Source organism: Scyliorhinus torazame, chromosome 16, assembly GCF_047496885.1.
Source record: "Scyliorhinus torazame isolate Kashiwa2021f chromosome 16, sScyTor2.1, whole genome shotgun sequence".
Classification (NCBI taxonomy): domain Eukaryota; kingdom Metazoa; phylum Chordata; class Chondrichthyes; order Carcharhiniformes; family Scyliorhinidae; genus Scyliorhinus; species Scyliorhinus torazame.
Window position 1 is genome coordinate 37,237,620 of NC_092722.1, and position 17,702 is coordinate 37,255,321.

At 51.9% G+C, this 17,702-nt stretch overlaps 1 protein-coding gene across 3 annotated transcripts in view; it reads left to right on the forward strand.

Annotated features, from left to right (window-relative positions):
* Window positions 1-17,702, forward strand: part of ano11 (anoctamin 11) — a 130,898-nt gene that overhangs the window by 69,866 nt on the left and 43,330 nt on the right. For all 3 annotated transcript variants that reach the window (XM_072478286.1, XM_072478284.1, XM_072478285.1), the window contains exons 6-9: window positions 1,589-1,646; window positions 11,356-11,466; window positions 11,709-11,874; window positions 13,897-13,987. In XM_072478286.1, the coding sequence (XP_072334387.1) occupies window positions 1,589-1,646; window positions 11,356-11,466; window positions 11,709-11,874; window positions 13,897-13,987 (426 nt within the window). The remainder of the gene's footprint in view (window positions 1-1,588; window positions 1,647-11,355; window positions 11,467-11,708; window positions 11,875-13,896; window positions 13,988-17,702) is intronic.

A 17,702-nucleotide genomic window follows, 5' to 3' on the forward strand; every position in this document is an offset into this window, starting at 1 on the left:
ATCTAGGCCCCTTATCATTTTTATTTTATTCATTCAAGGGGTATGGGTTTTCCTGACCAGGCCAGCATTATCTTCTCGAACCACTCGAGTCCCACAGTGCTGTTAGGGAGGGATTTCCAGGATTTTGACCCAGCAACAGTGAAGGAACAGCGATATAGTTCCAAGTCAGGATGGTGAGTGGCTTGGAGAGGAACTTACAGCTGGTGGTGTTCCCATGTGCCTGCTGCCCTTGTCCTTTTAGAAGGTAGCGGTTATGGATTTGGAAGGTGCTGTCTAAGGAGCAATGGTGAGTTCCTTAGAGCATCTCAATGTAGCTGAGGGCCAAGCACGGGATAAAACACAGACACGAAAGCCTTGCACCTTTGGATTCTTTAAGCCAGTTTTTCCACCTCCAAACATTATATTACATCGTGAGAAAATAACCCTTTGGTAGCTTTGACGAAGTGTGTGCTCAGTAGATCTATACACCACAGGGTGGAAATTCTGGTCCCTCGAGTGTGAGTCAGATTGAGGAAAGTAGTAGAATGAGGAGTTGTCCCCAAGTGTGTGAGGAAAAGAGGACCAGGACTGAAACTGTCAGATGGAGGCACAGGTTTGAAGGCTTCATGAACTGAGGAAAAAAGAGCTTGGATCTCTTTGGATGCTGTGCCTTTGAAGATGTTTATGACCTTTTTTCGACTGTGTTTAAGGATGGTACTGGTTACCCATTGTAAGCGGACAATAGCTCTAAGCCAACAATGTTACTGTGTATACAGACTGCATCTAAATCTCATCTTCCCCGTATCACCGCAAGTTGGTATCTATGAAGTATAGAAGGCTAGGCCCCCCCCCCCCACCCGCCCCAGACGCCAAAATCGCGTTCAGTGATGGGGCGGAGAATCCGTTTTTGCGCACAAAATCGGGCCCAGCGGCGGCTTTACAATTCTCCGCCCCCCTGAAAATTGGCGTACTCGTGGAATACTCCGCCAAGTATCCACCGCTTCAGGCCATTGCCTGAGGCCCACCCCGCGATTCTCCGTTCCCAACTGGTCAAATTCCCGACGGCATGGTTCTAACATAGTCCTGCCGTCCGGGAACCTCACGAGGCGACTGCGGATTCAATCCGGGACCGTCACAGTCGGGGAAGGGCCGATTGGAGGGCAGGGGGGGGCTTCATTCGGGACTGGAGGCTATGTGTGCGGGCGGTCCCGGGCGAGCGGCCGATGCGGGCACTATTTCAGTGGTCCAGGCCTGCGGGCTGAGTCCGCCATGGAGCACGGCACGGCCGCTGGAGGCTGCCGCTGTGCGCATGCGTGGCCTCTGAACCAGAGGTGCGGGGGGCCATATTGGCAGCTAGACCTGCGAACTCTACGACAGCTGACTGCTAGTCCCCTGCAAGACGGTGCATCTGTGGCCTTTTGACACCAGTTCTCCTGGTGCAAAAGACCACAGTTTTCACGACGACGTGGGGACATAGTCCTAAAAACGGAGAATCCAGCCCAGAGTGTCATGAAAACCAATGTGGATTGGTGATTTCAATGTTCTTATTCAGACTTTGGTACAATACAGCACTTCAAGACACAATGACCTTTTCTCTCTGTTATTATAGGTTTTTGGGAAGCAATAATCGTGAGACATACTTTACGAACACACAACGGCATCGGATTGTAAGTCGTTTTTAAAAAAAATAATTTTTATTAAGGTTTTCATAAAATATCAATAACAAAATGAAAAAGGAACCCAACAGGGTTAAGTCCAAAACACAGTCCAAAAAAGCAACCCTCCATACCCCCCACCCCCCGTACATAAATAATAAATTAACATTAACACCCCGACTTAACACAACAGGTACATACAACCCCTCAGACCCTCCAGTATAAATAACAAAAACAAAAAAGTAAAGTGACCCCCCCCCCCCGAGTTGCTGCTGCCATTGACCACTGTCTACTGTTCTGCCAGGAAGTCTAAGAACGGTTGCCACTGCCTAAAGAACCCTTGTACCAACCCTCTCAAGGCGAATTTCACCCTCTCCAATTTAATAAACCCCGCCATATCGTTGCTCCAGGATTCCACGCTTGGGGGCCTCGCATCCTTCCACTGAAGAAGAATCCTTCGCCGGGCTACCAGGGACGCAAAGGCCAGAATACCGGCCTCTGTCGCCTCCTGCACTCCCGGTTCCTCTGCGACCCCAAATATTGCGAGCCCCCAGCCCGGTTTGACCCTGGATCCTACCACCCTCGACATCGTCCTCGCTACGCCCTTCCAAAATTCCTCCAGCGCTGGGCTTGCCCAGAACAGATGGGTGTGATTTGCTGGGCTCCCTGAGCACCTAACACACCTGACCTCACCCCCAAAAAACCGGCTCATCCTTGTCCCGGTCATGTGTGCCCTGTGCAGCACCTTAAACTGTATGAGACTGAGCCTCGCGCACGATGAGGAAGAGTTCACCCTCCCTAGGGCATCTGCCCACGTCCCTTCTTCGATCTCCTCTCCCAACTCCTCCTCCCTCTTACCTTTCACCTCCACCACCGAGGCCTCCTCCTCCTCCTGCATCACCTGGTAAGTTTCCGAGATCTTCCCCACTCCCACCCACCCCCCCGAGAGCACCCTGTCCTGTACTGTGTGTGGCAGTAGCCGTAGGAATTCCACCACCTGCCGCCTGGCAAACGCACTTACCTGTAAGTACCTGAAGGTGTTCCCCGGGGGGAGCCCGTACTTCTCCTCCAGCTCACCCAAGCTCGCGAACTTCCCGTCCACAAACAGGTCTCCCAACTTACGTATGCCTGCCCTGTGCCACCCCGAAAACCCTCCATCTGTTCTCCCTGGGCGAACCGGTGGTTCCCCCTTATTGTGGTCCACACCGAGGCCCCAACTTCCCCCTCTGTGCCGCCTCCACTGCCCCCAGATTTTGAGGGCAGCCGCCACCACCGGGCTCGTGGTATACCTCCTTGGAGGGAACAGCAGCGGCGCCGTTGCCAGCGTCCACAGACTCGTACCCACACAAGACGCCGTCTCCAGCCTCTTCCATGCAGCCCCCTCACCCTCCATCACCCCACTTGCGCACCATCGTCGCATTGGCGGCCCAGTAGTACCCACAGAGGTTGGGCAGCGCCAGCCCCCCCTATCTCTACTCCGCTCCAGGAACACCCTTCTCACCCTCGGAGTCCCTCGCGCCCACACAAACCCCGTTTTGCTCCTGTCCGCCTAAAAATGGCCTTCTGGATAAACATGGGGAGGCACTGGAACAGGAACAAAAACCTTGGGAGCACCGTCATTTTGACTGACTGCACCCTACCCGCCAAGGACAGCGGCAACGCGTCCCACCTCTTGAACTCCTCCTCTATTTTCTCCACCAGCCTTGTGAAATTCAGCCTGTGCAGGGCCCCCCAGCTCCTGGCCACCTGGACCCCCAAATACCTGAAGCTCCTCTCCTCCCTTTTAAGTGGGAGCTCGCCAATCCCCCTCTCCTGGTCCCCTGGGTGAACCACGAACAGCTCGGTCTTCCACATGTTGAGCTTGTACCCCGAGAAATCCCCGAATTCCCTGAGGACCCTCATTACCTCCGGCATTCCCCCCACCGGGTCCGCCACATATAGCAGCAAGTCGTCCGCATAGAGCGACACCCTATGCTCCTCCCCACCCCACACCAGCCCCCTCCAGCTCCTCGACTCCATAGCCAGGTGTTCAATCGCCAGTGCGAAGAGCAGGGAGGACAGGGGACACCCCTGCCTCGTCCCTCGGTGCAACCGAAAGTACTCGGACCTCCTCCTGTTCGTGGCCACACTCGCCATCGGGACCTCATACAACAGCCTGACCCACCTGACAAACCCCTCCCCAAACCCGAACCTCTTCAGCACCTCCCACAGGTACCCCCACTCTACCCTATCGAAGGCTTTCTCAGAGTCCATCGCCACCACTATCTCCGCCTCCCCCTCCCTCGCCGGCATCATGATAACGGTCAAAAGCCTCCGCTAATTCGCATTCAACTGCCTCCCCTTCACAAACCCCGTCTGGTCTTCGTGGATGACCTTCGCCAGCACCTTGGCATCTACATTTAGCCAGGAAATCGGTCATAAAGACCCACACTGCAGGGGATCCTTGTCCCGCTTCAGGATCAAGGAGATCAGTGCCCGGGACATCGTCAGGGGCAAGGCCCCCCCCCCCCTCCCTTGCCTCATTGAAGGTCCTAACTAGCAACGGGCCCAACAGGTCCATATATTTTTTATAGAATTCGACCGGGAAACCGTCCGGCCCCGGTGCCTTCCTCCCCTGCATGCTCCCTAGCCCTTTGGTCAGCTTTCCAGCCCAATCGGGGCCCCCAATCCCGCCACTAGTCCCTCCTCCACCTTTGGAAACCTCAATTGGTCCAGAAAGCGGCCCATCCCTCCCTCCCGTGGGGGCTCGGACCGTTACAATTCCTCATAAAAGTCTCTGAAGACTCCATTGATGTTAACCCCACTTCGCACCACACTCCCTCCCCTGTCCTTAACTCCCCCGATCTCCCTAGCTGCGTCCCGCTTCCGAAGCTGATGCGCCAGCATCCGGCTTGCCTTTTCCCCATACTCGTAAATCGCCCCCTGGGCCTTCCTCCACTGCACCTCCACCTTCCTGGTGGTCACCAGGTCGAATTCGACCTGGAGGCTGCGCCTCTTCCTCAACAGTCCTTCCTCGGGCACCCCCGCATACCTCCTGTCTACCCTCACCATCTCCTCCACCAGCCTCTCACCTCCCCCTGCTCCCTCCTCTCCTTGTGGGCCCTAATGGAGATCAGCTCTCCCTTAACCACCGCCTTCAGCGCCTCCCAGACCATCCCCATTCGGACCTCCCCATTATTGTTGGCCTCCAGGTACCCCTCTATACTTCCTCGGACCCGCTCACTCACCTCCTCATCCGCCAACAGCCCCACCTCCAAGCGCCACAATGGGCGCTGGCCCCTCTCCTCCCCCAGCTCTAAGTCCACCCAATGCGGCTCCCCCCATTATCAGGCCCCCCACTTCCAAGTCTGGGATCCGACCCAACATGCGCCCCATAAAACCCGCATCGTCCCCAATTCGGGGCATACACATTGATCAGTACCACCCTCTCTCCCTGCAGCTTACCACTTACCATTACTTACCTGCCTCCATTGTCTGCCACAATGCTCAACGCCTCGAATGACACCTTCTTTCCCACCAAGGTCGCCACCCCCCGATTTTTGGCATCCAGCCCCGAATGAAACACCTGACCTACCCATCCTTTCCTCAATCTTACCTGGTCTGCCACATTCAGGTGTGTCTCCTGGAGCATAACCACATCCGCCTTCAGCCCCTTCAGGTGCGCGAACACGTGGGCCCGCTTGACCGGCCCGTTCAGTCCCCTTATGTTCCAGGTTATCAGCCGCGTCAGGGGGCTACCCGCCCCACTCCCCTGCCGACTAGCCATAACCCCTCCTCGGCCAGCCACGCGCCCGCACCCCATGCCCGCCCCGTTCCCCATGGCGGCAGACCCCCGTCTCGACCCCCCCCCCCCCCCCCCCCCCCCCCCCCCCCCCCGGCTAGGACCCATCCTAGCTGTTTTACTCCCCCCATTGCACTTCCGCAAGTCAGCTGACTCCTGCTGACTCCGGCCACTCCCGCCTCTCCTTCGGCTCCTCCCATTGTGTGACACACCCTCCTCTTCTGTTCCCCATCCGCAGGCTCTCCCCCTCTCCCTTCCGTCCCAAGCGCGGGAAACAACCCTCGCTTCCCCGCCCTGGCCCCGCCCCCTCCAGTCTTCAGCGCGGGAAAAAGCCCGCGCTGTCCACCTACCCGGCCCCGCCACCTCTAACGCAGCTCCTTTTACAGGCCCAGTCCCCTCACCCCCGACTCGGGCCTCCCCCTCCCCCGCGGGGCCCCATCCCACTGCCAGCCATCCACCACTATTCCATTTGCTTACCCCCTCCAAGAGCCCCCCCGACCAATCCAACCAAAACAGTGCCCAACCTGCCCTAACCACCCTCACCGACCAGAAAGAGAAAAGAAAAAAACAAAAAAGAAAACAAGAGCAAAGGACCCCCCACTCAAAAAGTAACATATCAACCGCAATCCCCAAACGCCCATCCCGACCCTCAATCTGTGTCCAACTTCTCGGCCTGAACAAAGGCCCACGTCTCCTCCAGAGACTCAAAATAATGGTGCCGGTCCTTGTAGGTGACCCACAGTCGCGCCGGCTGCAACATGCCAAACTTCACCCCCTTCCTGTGCATCACCGCCTTCGCTCGATTGTACCCGGCCCTCCTCTTCGCCACCTCTGCACTCCAGTCCTGGTATATTCGAACCTCCGCGTTCTCCCACCTGCTGCTCCTCTCCGTCTTGGCCCACCTGAGCACACACTCCCGATTGACAAACTGATGGAACCACACCAGCACCGCCCGTGGAGGCCCGTTCGCCTTGGGCCTCCTCGCCAGCACTCTATGGGCCCCTTCCAGCTCCAAGGGCCCCTGGAAGGACCCCGCTCCCATCAGCGAGTTCAACATGGTGACCACATAGGCCCCCACCTCCGGCCCCTCCAGCCCCTCCGGGAGGCCCAGGATCCGCAGATTCTTCCGCCACGACCGATTCTCCATCTCCTCGAACCGCTCCTGCCATTTCTTGTGGAGCGCCTCGTGCGCCTCCACCTTTACCGCCAGGCCTAAGATCTCGTCCTCGTTGTCGGAGATCTTTTGTTGAGCCTCTCGGATCGCCACCCCCTGGGCCGTCTGTGTCTCCAGCAGCTTATCAATAGAAGCCTTCATTGGCTCAAGCAGGTCCGCTTTAATCTCCCTGAAGCAGCGCTGGATACCCTCCTGTTGCTCCTCCGCCCACTGCATCCACGCTGCCTGGTCCCCGCCCGCCGCCATTTTGTTCTTCTTCCCTCGCACCTTCTTCGGGTCCACCACCACCTTTTTAGTCGCCCCGCTCCTGGTAAAAGCCATACACTGTCGGGGAACTGTTGTAATCTCCTTCCCACACCGGGAAATGTCGAAAAGGTGCCGTTGGCGGCCCTGAAAAGGAACCAAAAGTCAGTTTTTTGCGGGAGCCGCCGAATGTGCGACTTAGCTCCGCATAGCCGCAACCGCTCGGATTGTAAGTCTTGTTTAACTATGTGAACGTAAATGTTCAGCGACACAAGTATGTGTGTGTGTATGTGAGATATGCAAGCATTTCTAGGCATGGTTAAAGGCCAGTAGCCCCCATTATTTAACATATAAGCACCACCTTTTTAACCTATCCTTTTCTGTCTAGAAAGATATCAATTGTTTCATGAACGCACCTATATTCACCTTCCTTGGGAACTTATTTATTTGAGTTCTTTGCATGGTGCACCTTTGTCTCCCCTTCATTGTGCCCACCTCAACATTTCTACCTCCACCATGCCAAAATTGGATAGTAAAGAGGTGAGCTTTGTCCAATCAAGATTCTTTGGCGGCTGGTAATATTTCCCCTCTCGGATAATTTTTTTAGAATGCATAGGATTCCGGCAGCTTGCGCTAATAACATTAACAAAGACAGAGGCCTAGGGCGCGATCCAATGGCCACGCTGCTCCCAGAAAACAGCTTGGCGCGGCGCAGCGTGGCTGATAGAAACCGGGAAACTCTCGGCGGGATTCTCCACTCCCGCGCCGAAGTGGCCGCGCCGTCGTGTACGCCGTCGAGGTTCATGACGGCGCAAAACGGCCCCGATCCCGACCGATTCAGGCCCTGACAATGGGCTAGGATCGGGGCCGAGTCATCTACACGCGCCAGGCCTTGGCGCCCACGTAAAAGCGGCGGCGCATAGATGACGCAGCCGGCGGCGCATAACGGGCGTCATCCGCGCATGCGTGGTTGCCGTCCGCTCTAAGTCCGCCCCGCAAGAAGATGTCTGACGGATCTTGCGGGGCCGCGGAAGGAAGGAGGGCCTCCTTCAGAGAGGACGGCCCGACGATCGGTGGGTACCCCACATTTGAGGTACCCCCCGGTGCAGGATCCCCCCTCGCCCCCCCGCAGGCCGCCCCCCCCAGCGTTCACGTACCGCTCACGACTGCAGCGAGCAGGTGTGGACGGCGCCGGGGGGAACCCGCCATTTTGGCCTGGCCGCTCGGCCCATCCGGGGGTGCCGGAGAATCGCCACTTTGTGTGTCTCCAGCGATTCTCCGGCCTGCGGCCCGCAAAACTCAACCGGGCCGTTCCCGCCGCTTGGGAGAATCGCGGGAGGGCGTCGGACCGGCGTCCTGGGAAATTTTGGCGGCCCAGGCGATTCTCCCAACCGGCACGGGAGCGGAGAATCGAGCCCTGTGTTCCTGGAATCTATCCTGCTCGCAACACCTTCCGAGGCCAGAGCGAGCTCCAACACAATCCAGAGGAGCACCCCAGTGTACAAAACAGAGCTATGTGCAGCCTTGGCCACACGTTCCCTGCTGAGGCCCCTTATTTAAAGTGGGTCGCGATGTATAGCCATGTGTTTCCTTGCTCTGTGAGCGCCGGGAAACATGCGGCTAAATGTGCTCACTATGGGACTTTGTTCCCAATTAGTTGAATCGAGCGCCTAATTTCAGGCCAGTCTTGGGCCTCTTGGCTGGAGTGTAGATTCCATGCGCAAGCACCCATTGCAGACCCAGAAACGGGTCTAAAGGAATTTCTAACCCACAGCAGCATAAACTCTTATTTTCCTTTATAGACACTGGTGGTTGGCAATTTTTCCCCTCTCGAGTAATTTTCTTAGAATGCATAGGATTCTGGCAGCTTGCGCTAATAACATTAACAAAAACAGAGACCTAGGCGCGATACAAAACCTTTTCTCAGTCAGGTCATCGTGCAACAATCACCAGGCAGGAATGTTCCCTTCCAGTCGGGGAACACTTCAGTAGTCAAGGCGGCCTTCAGGACGCGTGACAACGCAGGATCGCCGAGCAGAAACTTATAGCCAAGTTCCGCACACATGAGTACGGCCTCAACTGGGACCTTGGATTCATGTCGCATTACATTCACCCCCCACCATCTGGCCTGGGCTTGCAAAATCCTACCAACTGCCCTGGCTTGAGACAATTCACACCTCTTTAACCTGCTCCATCTGGACCTGTAAAGACTTAATTACCTGCAAAGATTTGCATTCAAAGTATCGTCTTGCATTTTTGACTCTGTCTATATATATATATATATATATATATATATATGTTTCTGGAACCAACCTCTTCATTCACCTGAGGAAGGAGCAGTGCTCTGAAAGCTAGTGATTCGAAACAAACCTGTTGGACTTTAACCTGCTGTTGTAAGACTTCTTACTGTACATAGACACTGACTGAGCTTCTGTGTACTTCGAACATTACTGTTTTCATTATTAACTTCCTTTAAAAACTCTCTAGAACTTAAATTCTGGTCAACTAGAATTTTCTTTATTACTTTCCTCTGTGCCCCCTTGAGGGAATATCGGGTGTGGAGTCTGACAGTCTGCACCATGCAGAAAGATGTTGAGTTGTCTAATAATTTGCCAGGGATATTGAAGTGAGCAGCATAAATGGGTTCAAGAGTTAAGTTTGTGGAGAGAGAAAGAACTGATGGATCATGAGAAAGTGGATAGATAAGAATGATCTATTAAAAGATTGATCTCCTAGGGGCAGCACGGTCGCATAGTGGTTAGCACGGTTGCATCACAGCTCCAGGGTCCCAGGTCCTGGCTTGGATCACGGAGTCTGCACATTCTCCCTGTGTCTGCGTGGGTTTCCTCCGGGTGCTCCGGTTTCCTCCCACAGTCCAAAGATATGCAGGTTAGGTGGAATGGCCACGCTAAATTGCCCTTAAAAGGTTAGGTGGGGTTACTGGGTTACGGGGTTGAGGTGGAGATACGGGCTTAAGTAGGGTGCACTTTCCAAGGGCCAGTGCAGACTCGATGGGCCAAATGGCTTCCTTCTGCATTGTAAATTCTATGAAGCATAGGAAACTGCTGTATTTCTGTGTGAAATTTGTTTCGGCTCAAGACAGACTAACTTTAGGATAAGTAGGACTGACAGCAGAGGCCAGATCACGGGTGCCGTGTGGCAATGCATTACTGAGTTGGTTGGAGAAGCTGATAAAGGGGAGTGAGTGATTGAAGGGTATAGTGTGCAGATAAGGGGGATTGCGGATTTGAACAGAACAATGAGGTAATGTGAAAGGAAATGGTCCGGTTCTAAGTGGTTGGGAAATTTAATTGGCGTTGGGTGGATGTCATGGGCGGGATTTATCTAAATGGGAACAAAGTCCCTCTGCGTGTTTCCTGGTGCTTGCAGCGTTGACAAACATGACGCTATAAAATGGCACCCGGGTCAGATACGGAGCCTCAGTGGGGAATGCGCGGCTATGCAGGGCACCCCGGCCCGATCACCACCGCGCAAACAAAATGCCAGCATGTCACCTTGGCAATGCCAGGGCGAGCACCCAGGTGGCACTGCCAGGCTGACAGTGGTGCCTAGGTGTCACCAGCAGTGCCAGGGCATGCACCTAGGGGCCTCCGTTCCCCTGGGAGACTCCTATGAGCGCCATTCCCTCTGGTCCCCGTTTGTGGAGATCAGTACTGAACAGCGCCCACCCAAGGTCTCCGAGGCAAAGAGGATAATTTCTTGTCACAGTAGGCTTACATTAACACTGAAATGAAGGGATAGATCCCAATGCCTCGGGTGCCTTGGGAAAGTGAGACTAGCTATCTCGCTCCAATATGCAGATTTGCCTAAAAGTGATCCAGCCCACAATGGGCGGCATTTACATCACAATGTCTCACGCGATTGCGTTAGATCTCGCGAGGCTTTGAGAGCCGGGTAGATCCCGAGAGCGGGGTCTCCTGACTTCTATCGGCCACACTGCGCCGTGGTACACTGTTTTTCAGGTGCAGCATGGTCATTCAATCGCACCCATATGTGTATTCGTATTGGATGATGATTTGGGGTTAAGATGAAGTGGTACTCCGGGATAGAATGTCTTTTAGAGGTGTTGAATGGGGTATTGGTGGAGTTGTTTAAGGTTTAGCTGGAGTATTAGGAAGGGATGCAAAGTAGGCAGCAATTGGCGCAGTGGTTAGCACTGCTGCCTCACGGTGCCGAGGTCCCAGGTTCGATCCTGGCTCTGGGTCACTGTCCATGTGGAGTTTGCACATTCTCCCCATGTCTGCGTGGATTTCGCCCTCACAACCCACAGATGTGCCAGGTAGGTGGATTGGCCACGCTAAATTGCCCATTAATTGGGAAAAATGAATTGGGTACTCTAAATTTATTTTAATAAAGGAAAGGAAGCAAAGTGACAGTGGATATTTGGTGGAAATAATTGAGAACTCTGCATTGAGATGTCAGAGGGGCATGAGTAGGGGCATTGTTCTGCTCTGTGATGTGGATGTATGTTTAGTGAGTCACTGGATCTTGCTATATTTCAGGTGTATGAAATTCTAGCCACAACTGTGTACGGGAAAAGGAAAAGAGCAGAAATTGGGATTGATCGCTTGCTAAATGAAAGAATCTTTGCTTCTGCCTTCCCACTCCATGAGGTAAGATGTACTGGGATAAAGAAAAAATGTGTTTTCTGTGACAGGAGACTATGGAATGGGGTAGTCAACAGTGAGTGATTGCCTGTCAACTGCAGGCTGGATTTTAGTCCGGTCATTACTTCCATAGCTAGTCCTTGCTCTCTCTCTCTGTGTCACCCTCTGTATTGATACCCTTTGTATTGTGAATTGGATCTCTCAATACTCATGTATTTATCTGTTGGTGTATCTTGTGCTGCCTGTAGGGCCCGTATGAATTACCAGAGTATGACGTACCTCCAGAAAATCTGAATCCAAGACAAAGTTTGTACAAGTACTGGGCTCGTTGGTCCAAGTGGTATAAATATCAACCGCTTGATCATATTCAAGAATACTTTGGAGAAAAGATTGCCATTTACTTTGCTTGGCTGGGTAAGTTTCCTTGTTCTCTGGTTTCTTGTGTAAGGTATGACTAAGAAACAGTCAAGAGTTATACATCTATAACAGTGGTCCCAATTGTGCTTCCCCTCTGTTCTCAACCGAGCCAGGCCTGCGATGAATACAATTTCAACAATAAATATATTCAGTCACACCTCAGCAGGCTCCACTTCATTTGGAGTTAAGCAAGGCAGTTTGAGTGAAGGTAACATTTCTGTTACCATGCTCAACAAATGGCTCTTGGGTGTTAATTCTTAGTTATGGAAACTAAGCATCATCAAACTTTTCAAGAGTGCGCATTTTCACAGATCTGCTTACCCCTGGCAGCATCATTCAGTTATTAATTGCATTTAGTACAGAAGGAGAGAAAAGCTGAAAATTAAGAAGGTGAGAGTAAGATGAAAATCAGGTGGAACTTCTTCACCCAAGGAGAACACTATTGAAGTTGTCAATGAGACAATTAGATGAGGGCTTGAAGAGAATGGATTGATGAATATGGTGAAAATGTATTGGGAGATACAGTGAGAAGTGATTGAGGGATATGATATGCCATAAGTGCCTGCCTTTTCTTTCTTATATCCCAGAGACCACATAGACCATCTTGATTTGATTTGATTTATTATTGTCACATGTATTTGTATACAGTGAAAAGTGTTGTTTCTTGCATGGCTATACAGACAACATAGGGAAGGAAGGAGAGACTGCAGAATGTAATGTTACAGTCATAGCTAGGGTGTAGAGAAAAGATCAACTTAATACGAGGTCGGTCCATTCAAAAGCCTGATGGCAGCAGGGAAGAAGCTGTTCTTGAGTCGATTGGTACACAATCTCAAACTTTTGTATCTTTTTCCTGACGGAGGAAGGTGGAAGCGAGTATGTCCGGGGTGCGTGGGGTCCTTAATTATGCTGGCTGCCTTTCCGAGGCAGCGGGAATTGTAGATTCTTTGGATTCATTGTGACTTTTCCTGAAAGCATTGGCTGATTTCATATGGTGAAATTCTTCTTCTTAGACAGACCCTTGGAGTTGAGGATGATTTGTTACCATATGAATAATGAGTTCTCAGGAGACTGAGGAGTCCAATGCGTGACTTACAGTCTCTGTCACAGGCGGGGTGACGGTGAGACAGACGGTGCTTGGAGGCGCGAGTGGGTGGGGTACAGGTCGCCATGCGCTCCTTTCATTGTCGATGCAAGCTTTAGCTTACTCTCGGTGATGAAACTTGAGCTGTTCAGCTCTTTCCCGAACAGTCTTGGGCCAGGGATTCCCAGGTGTCGGTGGGAATGTTGCAGTTTTTCCAAGGAGGCATTGAGGGTGTCCTTGAAGCGTTTCCTCTGCCCGCCTGGGATTCACTTGCTGTGTTGAAGCTCCGAATGGAGCGCTTGTTTCGGGAGTCTCACATCAGGCATGCGGACGAGATGGCTTGGCCAGAGGAGCTGATCGAGTGTGGTCAATGCTTCGATGTTAGGGATGTCGATCTGAGCTAGAACACTGACGTTGGTGCGCCTATGCAGTCAATGGGATTGCAGAGTCTGGTGTTATTTCTCCAGGGTTTTGAGGTGCCTGCTGTACATAGTCCAAGTTTCTGAGCCGTATGGAAGGGCATGTATCACTACTGCTCTGTAGACCATGAGCTTAGTGTCGAGTCTGAGGTCCAGGTCTTCAAACACTCTCTTACTCGGGCGACCGAAGGCTGCGCTGGCATACTGAAGGCGATGTTGAACCTGATCATCGATGTCTACCCTTCTTGACAGTAGGCTTCTAAGGTTGAAAACTTGTCCACATTGTCCAAGGCCTCGTTGTGGATTTTGATAGCTAGTGGCAGTGCTGTATGGCGGGGGCAGATTTGGTGAAATTCTGGGGAAAACGCTGTGCCATTCGTAATAAGGTGGATTTCCTCTGGTTGTATTAGCCATTAACACCTGGCTATGTTTTGACATTAAATAATGATGAGAGCACTTGGGGAGTTTGCCACATTTAAATATGTACAATGGAACTGTTTACCTCCTTCTCTGCAGGTTTTTACACTACTTGGCTTCTCCCTGCTGCTCTCGTTGGGACTTTTGTTTTCATCTCTGGAATGATGTCAATGAATACGAACCTGCCAGCGTAAGTCAATGAGTGGCAGAAACTTCACAATTACCAAACTCTATATAGTTACCAGGCAAAACAGCCTCATAATTACTGAAAGGTACAAGTCTCACAAGCATTGATTCTAAATGAACCCCGATTTTTCATAATTTACCACATGCTAAGGCTGTGGACTACTGGAACCTTGGGCAAAATTCTTCCCAAACGGCGCGATGTCCGCCGACTGGCGCCCAAAACGGCGCCAATCAGACGGGCATCGCGCCGCCACAAAGGTGCGGAATGCTCCGCGTCTTTGGGGGCCGAGCCCCAACATTGAGGGGCTAGGCCGGCGCCGGAGGGATTTCCGCCCCGCCAGCTGGCGGAAACGGCCTTTGTTGCCCCGCCAGCTGGCGCGGAAATGACATGTCGGGGCGGCGCATGCGCGGGAGCGTCAGCGGCCGCTGACAGTTTCCCACGCATGCGCAGTGGGGAGAGTCTCTTCCGCCTCCGCCATGGTGGAGACCGTTGCGGAGGCGGAAGGGAAAGAGTGCCCCCACGGCACAGGCCCGCCCGTGGATCGGTGGGCCCCGATCGCGGGCCAGGCCACCGTGGGGGCACCCCTGGGGTCAGATCGCCCCGCGCCCCCCCCCCAGGACCCCGGAGCCCGCCCTTGCCGCCTTGTCCCGCCGGTAAATAGGTACTCTAATTTACGCCGGTGGGACAGGCAATTTCTCGGCGTGACTTCGGCCCATCCGGGCCGGAGAATCGAGCGGGGGGGCCCGCCAACCGGTGCGGCCCGATTCCCGCCCTCGCCGAATATCCAGTACCGGAGACTTCGGCAACCGGCAGGGCCGGGATTCACGGCGGCCAACAGCCATTCTCCGACCCGCTGGGGGGTCGGAGAATGACGCCCCTTGATTTAAACCAAGGTATCCCTGGTTTAGAACACTTGGATTTTTGAATGTGTTCATAGTACATGACGTGCGATGGAAAATGTAGAACCCCAATAAACATGCCAGAGGTAAGGAGGCTGACACGTGAGGGGATTTAAAAAAAAAAAAATTTAGAATACCCAATTCATTTTTTTTCCAATTAAGGGGCAATTTTTAGCGTGGCCAATCCACCTACCCGGCACATTTTTGGGTTGTGGGGGCGAAACCCACACAAACACGGGGAGAATGTGCAAACGCCACACGGACAGTGACCCAGAGAGGGGAATTTTTGAATGATTATTTTTGCAATCTTTTCTCATCAAAAGATTTCAATAGTTTTCCTAGTTCCAAAGTCTTTGGGGAGCCTGTGAATTCATGAGAGTAATGATAATTGAATCACAGCAGATGAAGTGGAGATGCCGGCGTTGGACTGGGGTGAGCACAGTACGAAGTCTTACAACACCAGGTTAAAGTCCAACAGGTTTGTTTCTATGTCACTAGCTTTTGGAGTGCTGCTCCTTCCTCAGGTGAATGAAGAGGTCTGTTCCAGAAACACATATATAGACAAATTCAAAGATGCCAAACAATGCTAGGAATGCAACCATTAGCAGGTGATTAAATCCTTACAGATCCAGAAATGGGGTAACCCCAGGTTAAAGAGGTGTGAATTGTGTCAAACCAGGACAGTTGGTAGGATTTCGCAGGCCAGATGGTGGGGGATGAATGTAATGCGACATGAATCCCAGGTCCCGGTTGAGGCCGCACTCATGTGTGCGGAACTTGGCTATAAGTTTCTGCTCGGCGATTCTGCATTGTCGCGGGTCCTGAAGGCCGCCTTGGAGAACGCTTACTCGGAGATCAGAGGCTGAATGCCCTTGACTGCTGAAGTGTTCCCGGCAGGAATGTTCCCTTCCAGTCGGGGAACACTTCAGCAGTCAAGGGCATTCAGCCTCTGATCTCCGTGAGGTAAGCGTTCTCCAAGGCGGCCTTCAGGACCCGCGACAACGCAGAATCGCCGAGCAGAAACTTATAGCCAAGTTCCGCACACATGAGTGCGACCTCAACCGGGACCTGGGATTCATGTCGCATTACATTCATCCCCCACCATCTGGCCTGCAAAATCCTACCAATTGCCCTGGCTTGAGACAATTCACACCTCTTTAACCTGGGGTTACCCCATTTCTGGATCTGTAAGGATTTAATCACCTGCTAATGGTCGCATTCCTAGCATTGTTTGGCATCTTTGAATTTGTCTATATATGTGTTTCTGGAACAGACCTCTTCATTCACCTGAGGAAGGAGCAGCGCTCCGAAAGCTAGTGACATTGAAACAAACCTGTTGGACTTTAACCTGGTGTTGTAAGACTTCGTACTGCACAGCAGATGAAGGAATGGAGTAAATGCATTTGAGATACTGATGGAAATGTGAATTAGGGATGGTGGAGAAATTATCAGACAGAGGTTAAGAATGAAAGTAGCAGCATGTAATGCAAACTCTAAGAAGGTCAAAAGCAAGGTTCTATAAATTCCAACTTAACATCTTTAATTAGATAAATAGTAGAGTTGATTTTGCTGGAAGAGCCAGGTGGGATTACTGGGTTGGCTAAATTGCTAGAGTGAGGTGCAGAATGAGACCAACAGCAAGGATTTGATCCCCATATTGACTGTGGTGGTAGCTCATGGAAGCCTCCTTCTCCTTGCCTCACATTTAATGTGGAGTATTGCCCCTCAAGCTATAAAATTATATACCTCTCTTTGATAGAGACAGCTGCCTACGGTACTTTGTGGACTATGGCTAATTACCTGCAGTGAGAATGAAGGCAGGTCACCATCAGAAATTTATTAAAATAGCCCGAGTATGTGACCTGATTAGATGGATGATGGTAGAGTGATGGATTTTGCATGTGAATGCTTTCAAAAGGTTTTTGATAAAATTCCTCAAGACTTTAAATGCAATCTCATGGAATCGAGGAGGACGTAGTGAATGTTGGTATTAGATGTGGTAAATGTTTGGGAGGGCTGATTAGATCAGTTGGTTAGACTGCTAGCATGTGGTTCAGAATAACAGCAGCAATGTGGGGTTTAACCCTGTTCCAGTTGATTTAGACTTGGGGCCAGCCTCCTCACCCAGCCCTGTAATAAAGCCATAGCGTAAGCTGTGGTTCGGCAACTTTGAATACTTAAGGATTCTATCAGGAACAGAAGAAATGTTGCTATTAATTAACTAATTGATAGAAAGCTTCACTGAATAGTAGCACTACCAGAATTTGCTGTCGAGAATTGGAAGGAAGGCATGTTGGCTTGTAAAATGAGGAAACATAATAACACCATAAAGGTTCTATATTTATCAGAGACAAGATTCAGGTGTGCTGAATTATCAAATGTTGAAAATATTGGGCAAGTAGAATAAGAATATGAGAATCGGCCAGGTAACTCAGTGGACAAGTGCACTGTTCAGAGTAGAGCCAATTCAAGCATACCAGGAAGTCGACATTGTGACTCCCAGTTTATGCTGAGTTAGCTAATTTGATGGGGAGGCAGTGTTGCAGTGGTATTGTCGCTGGATTAGTAATCTGGAGACCAGGGGTAATATTTCAGTGACCCAGGTTCGAATCCCACCGCCAAAATCTGGAATCAAAAGTCTAATGATGACCCATGAAACCATTGGTTACTAATGTCCTTTAGGGAAGGAAATCTGCCATCTCTGCTGTCCTTATCTGGTCAGACATGTGATTCCAGATCCACAGCAATGTGATTGACTCTTAAATGCCCTCTGAAATGGCCTAGCAAGCCACTCCGTTCAAGGGAAATTCGGGATGGGC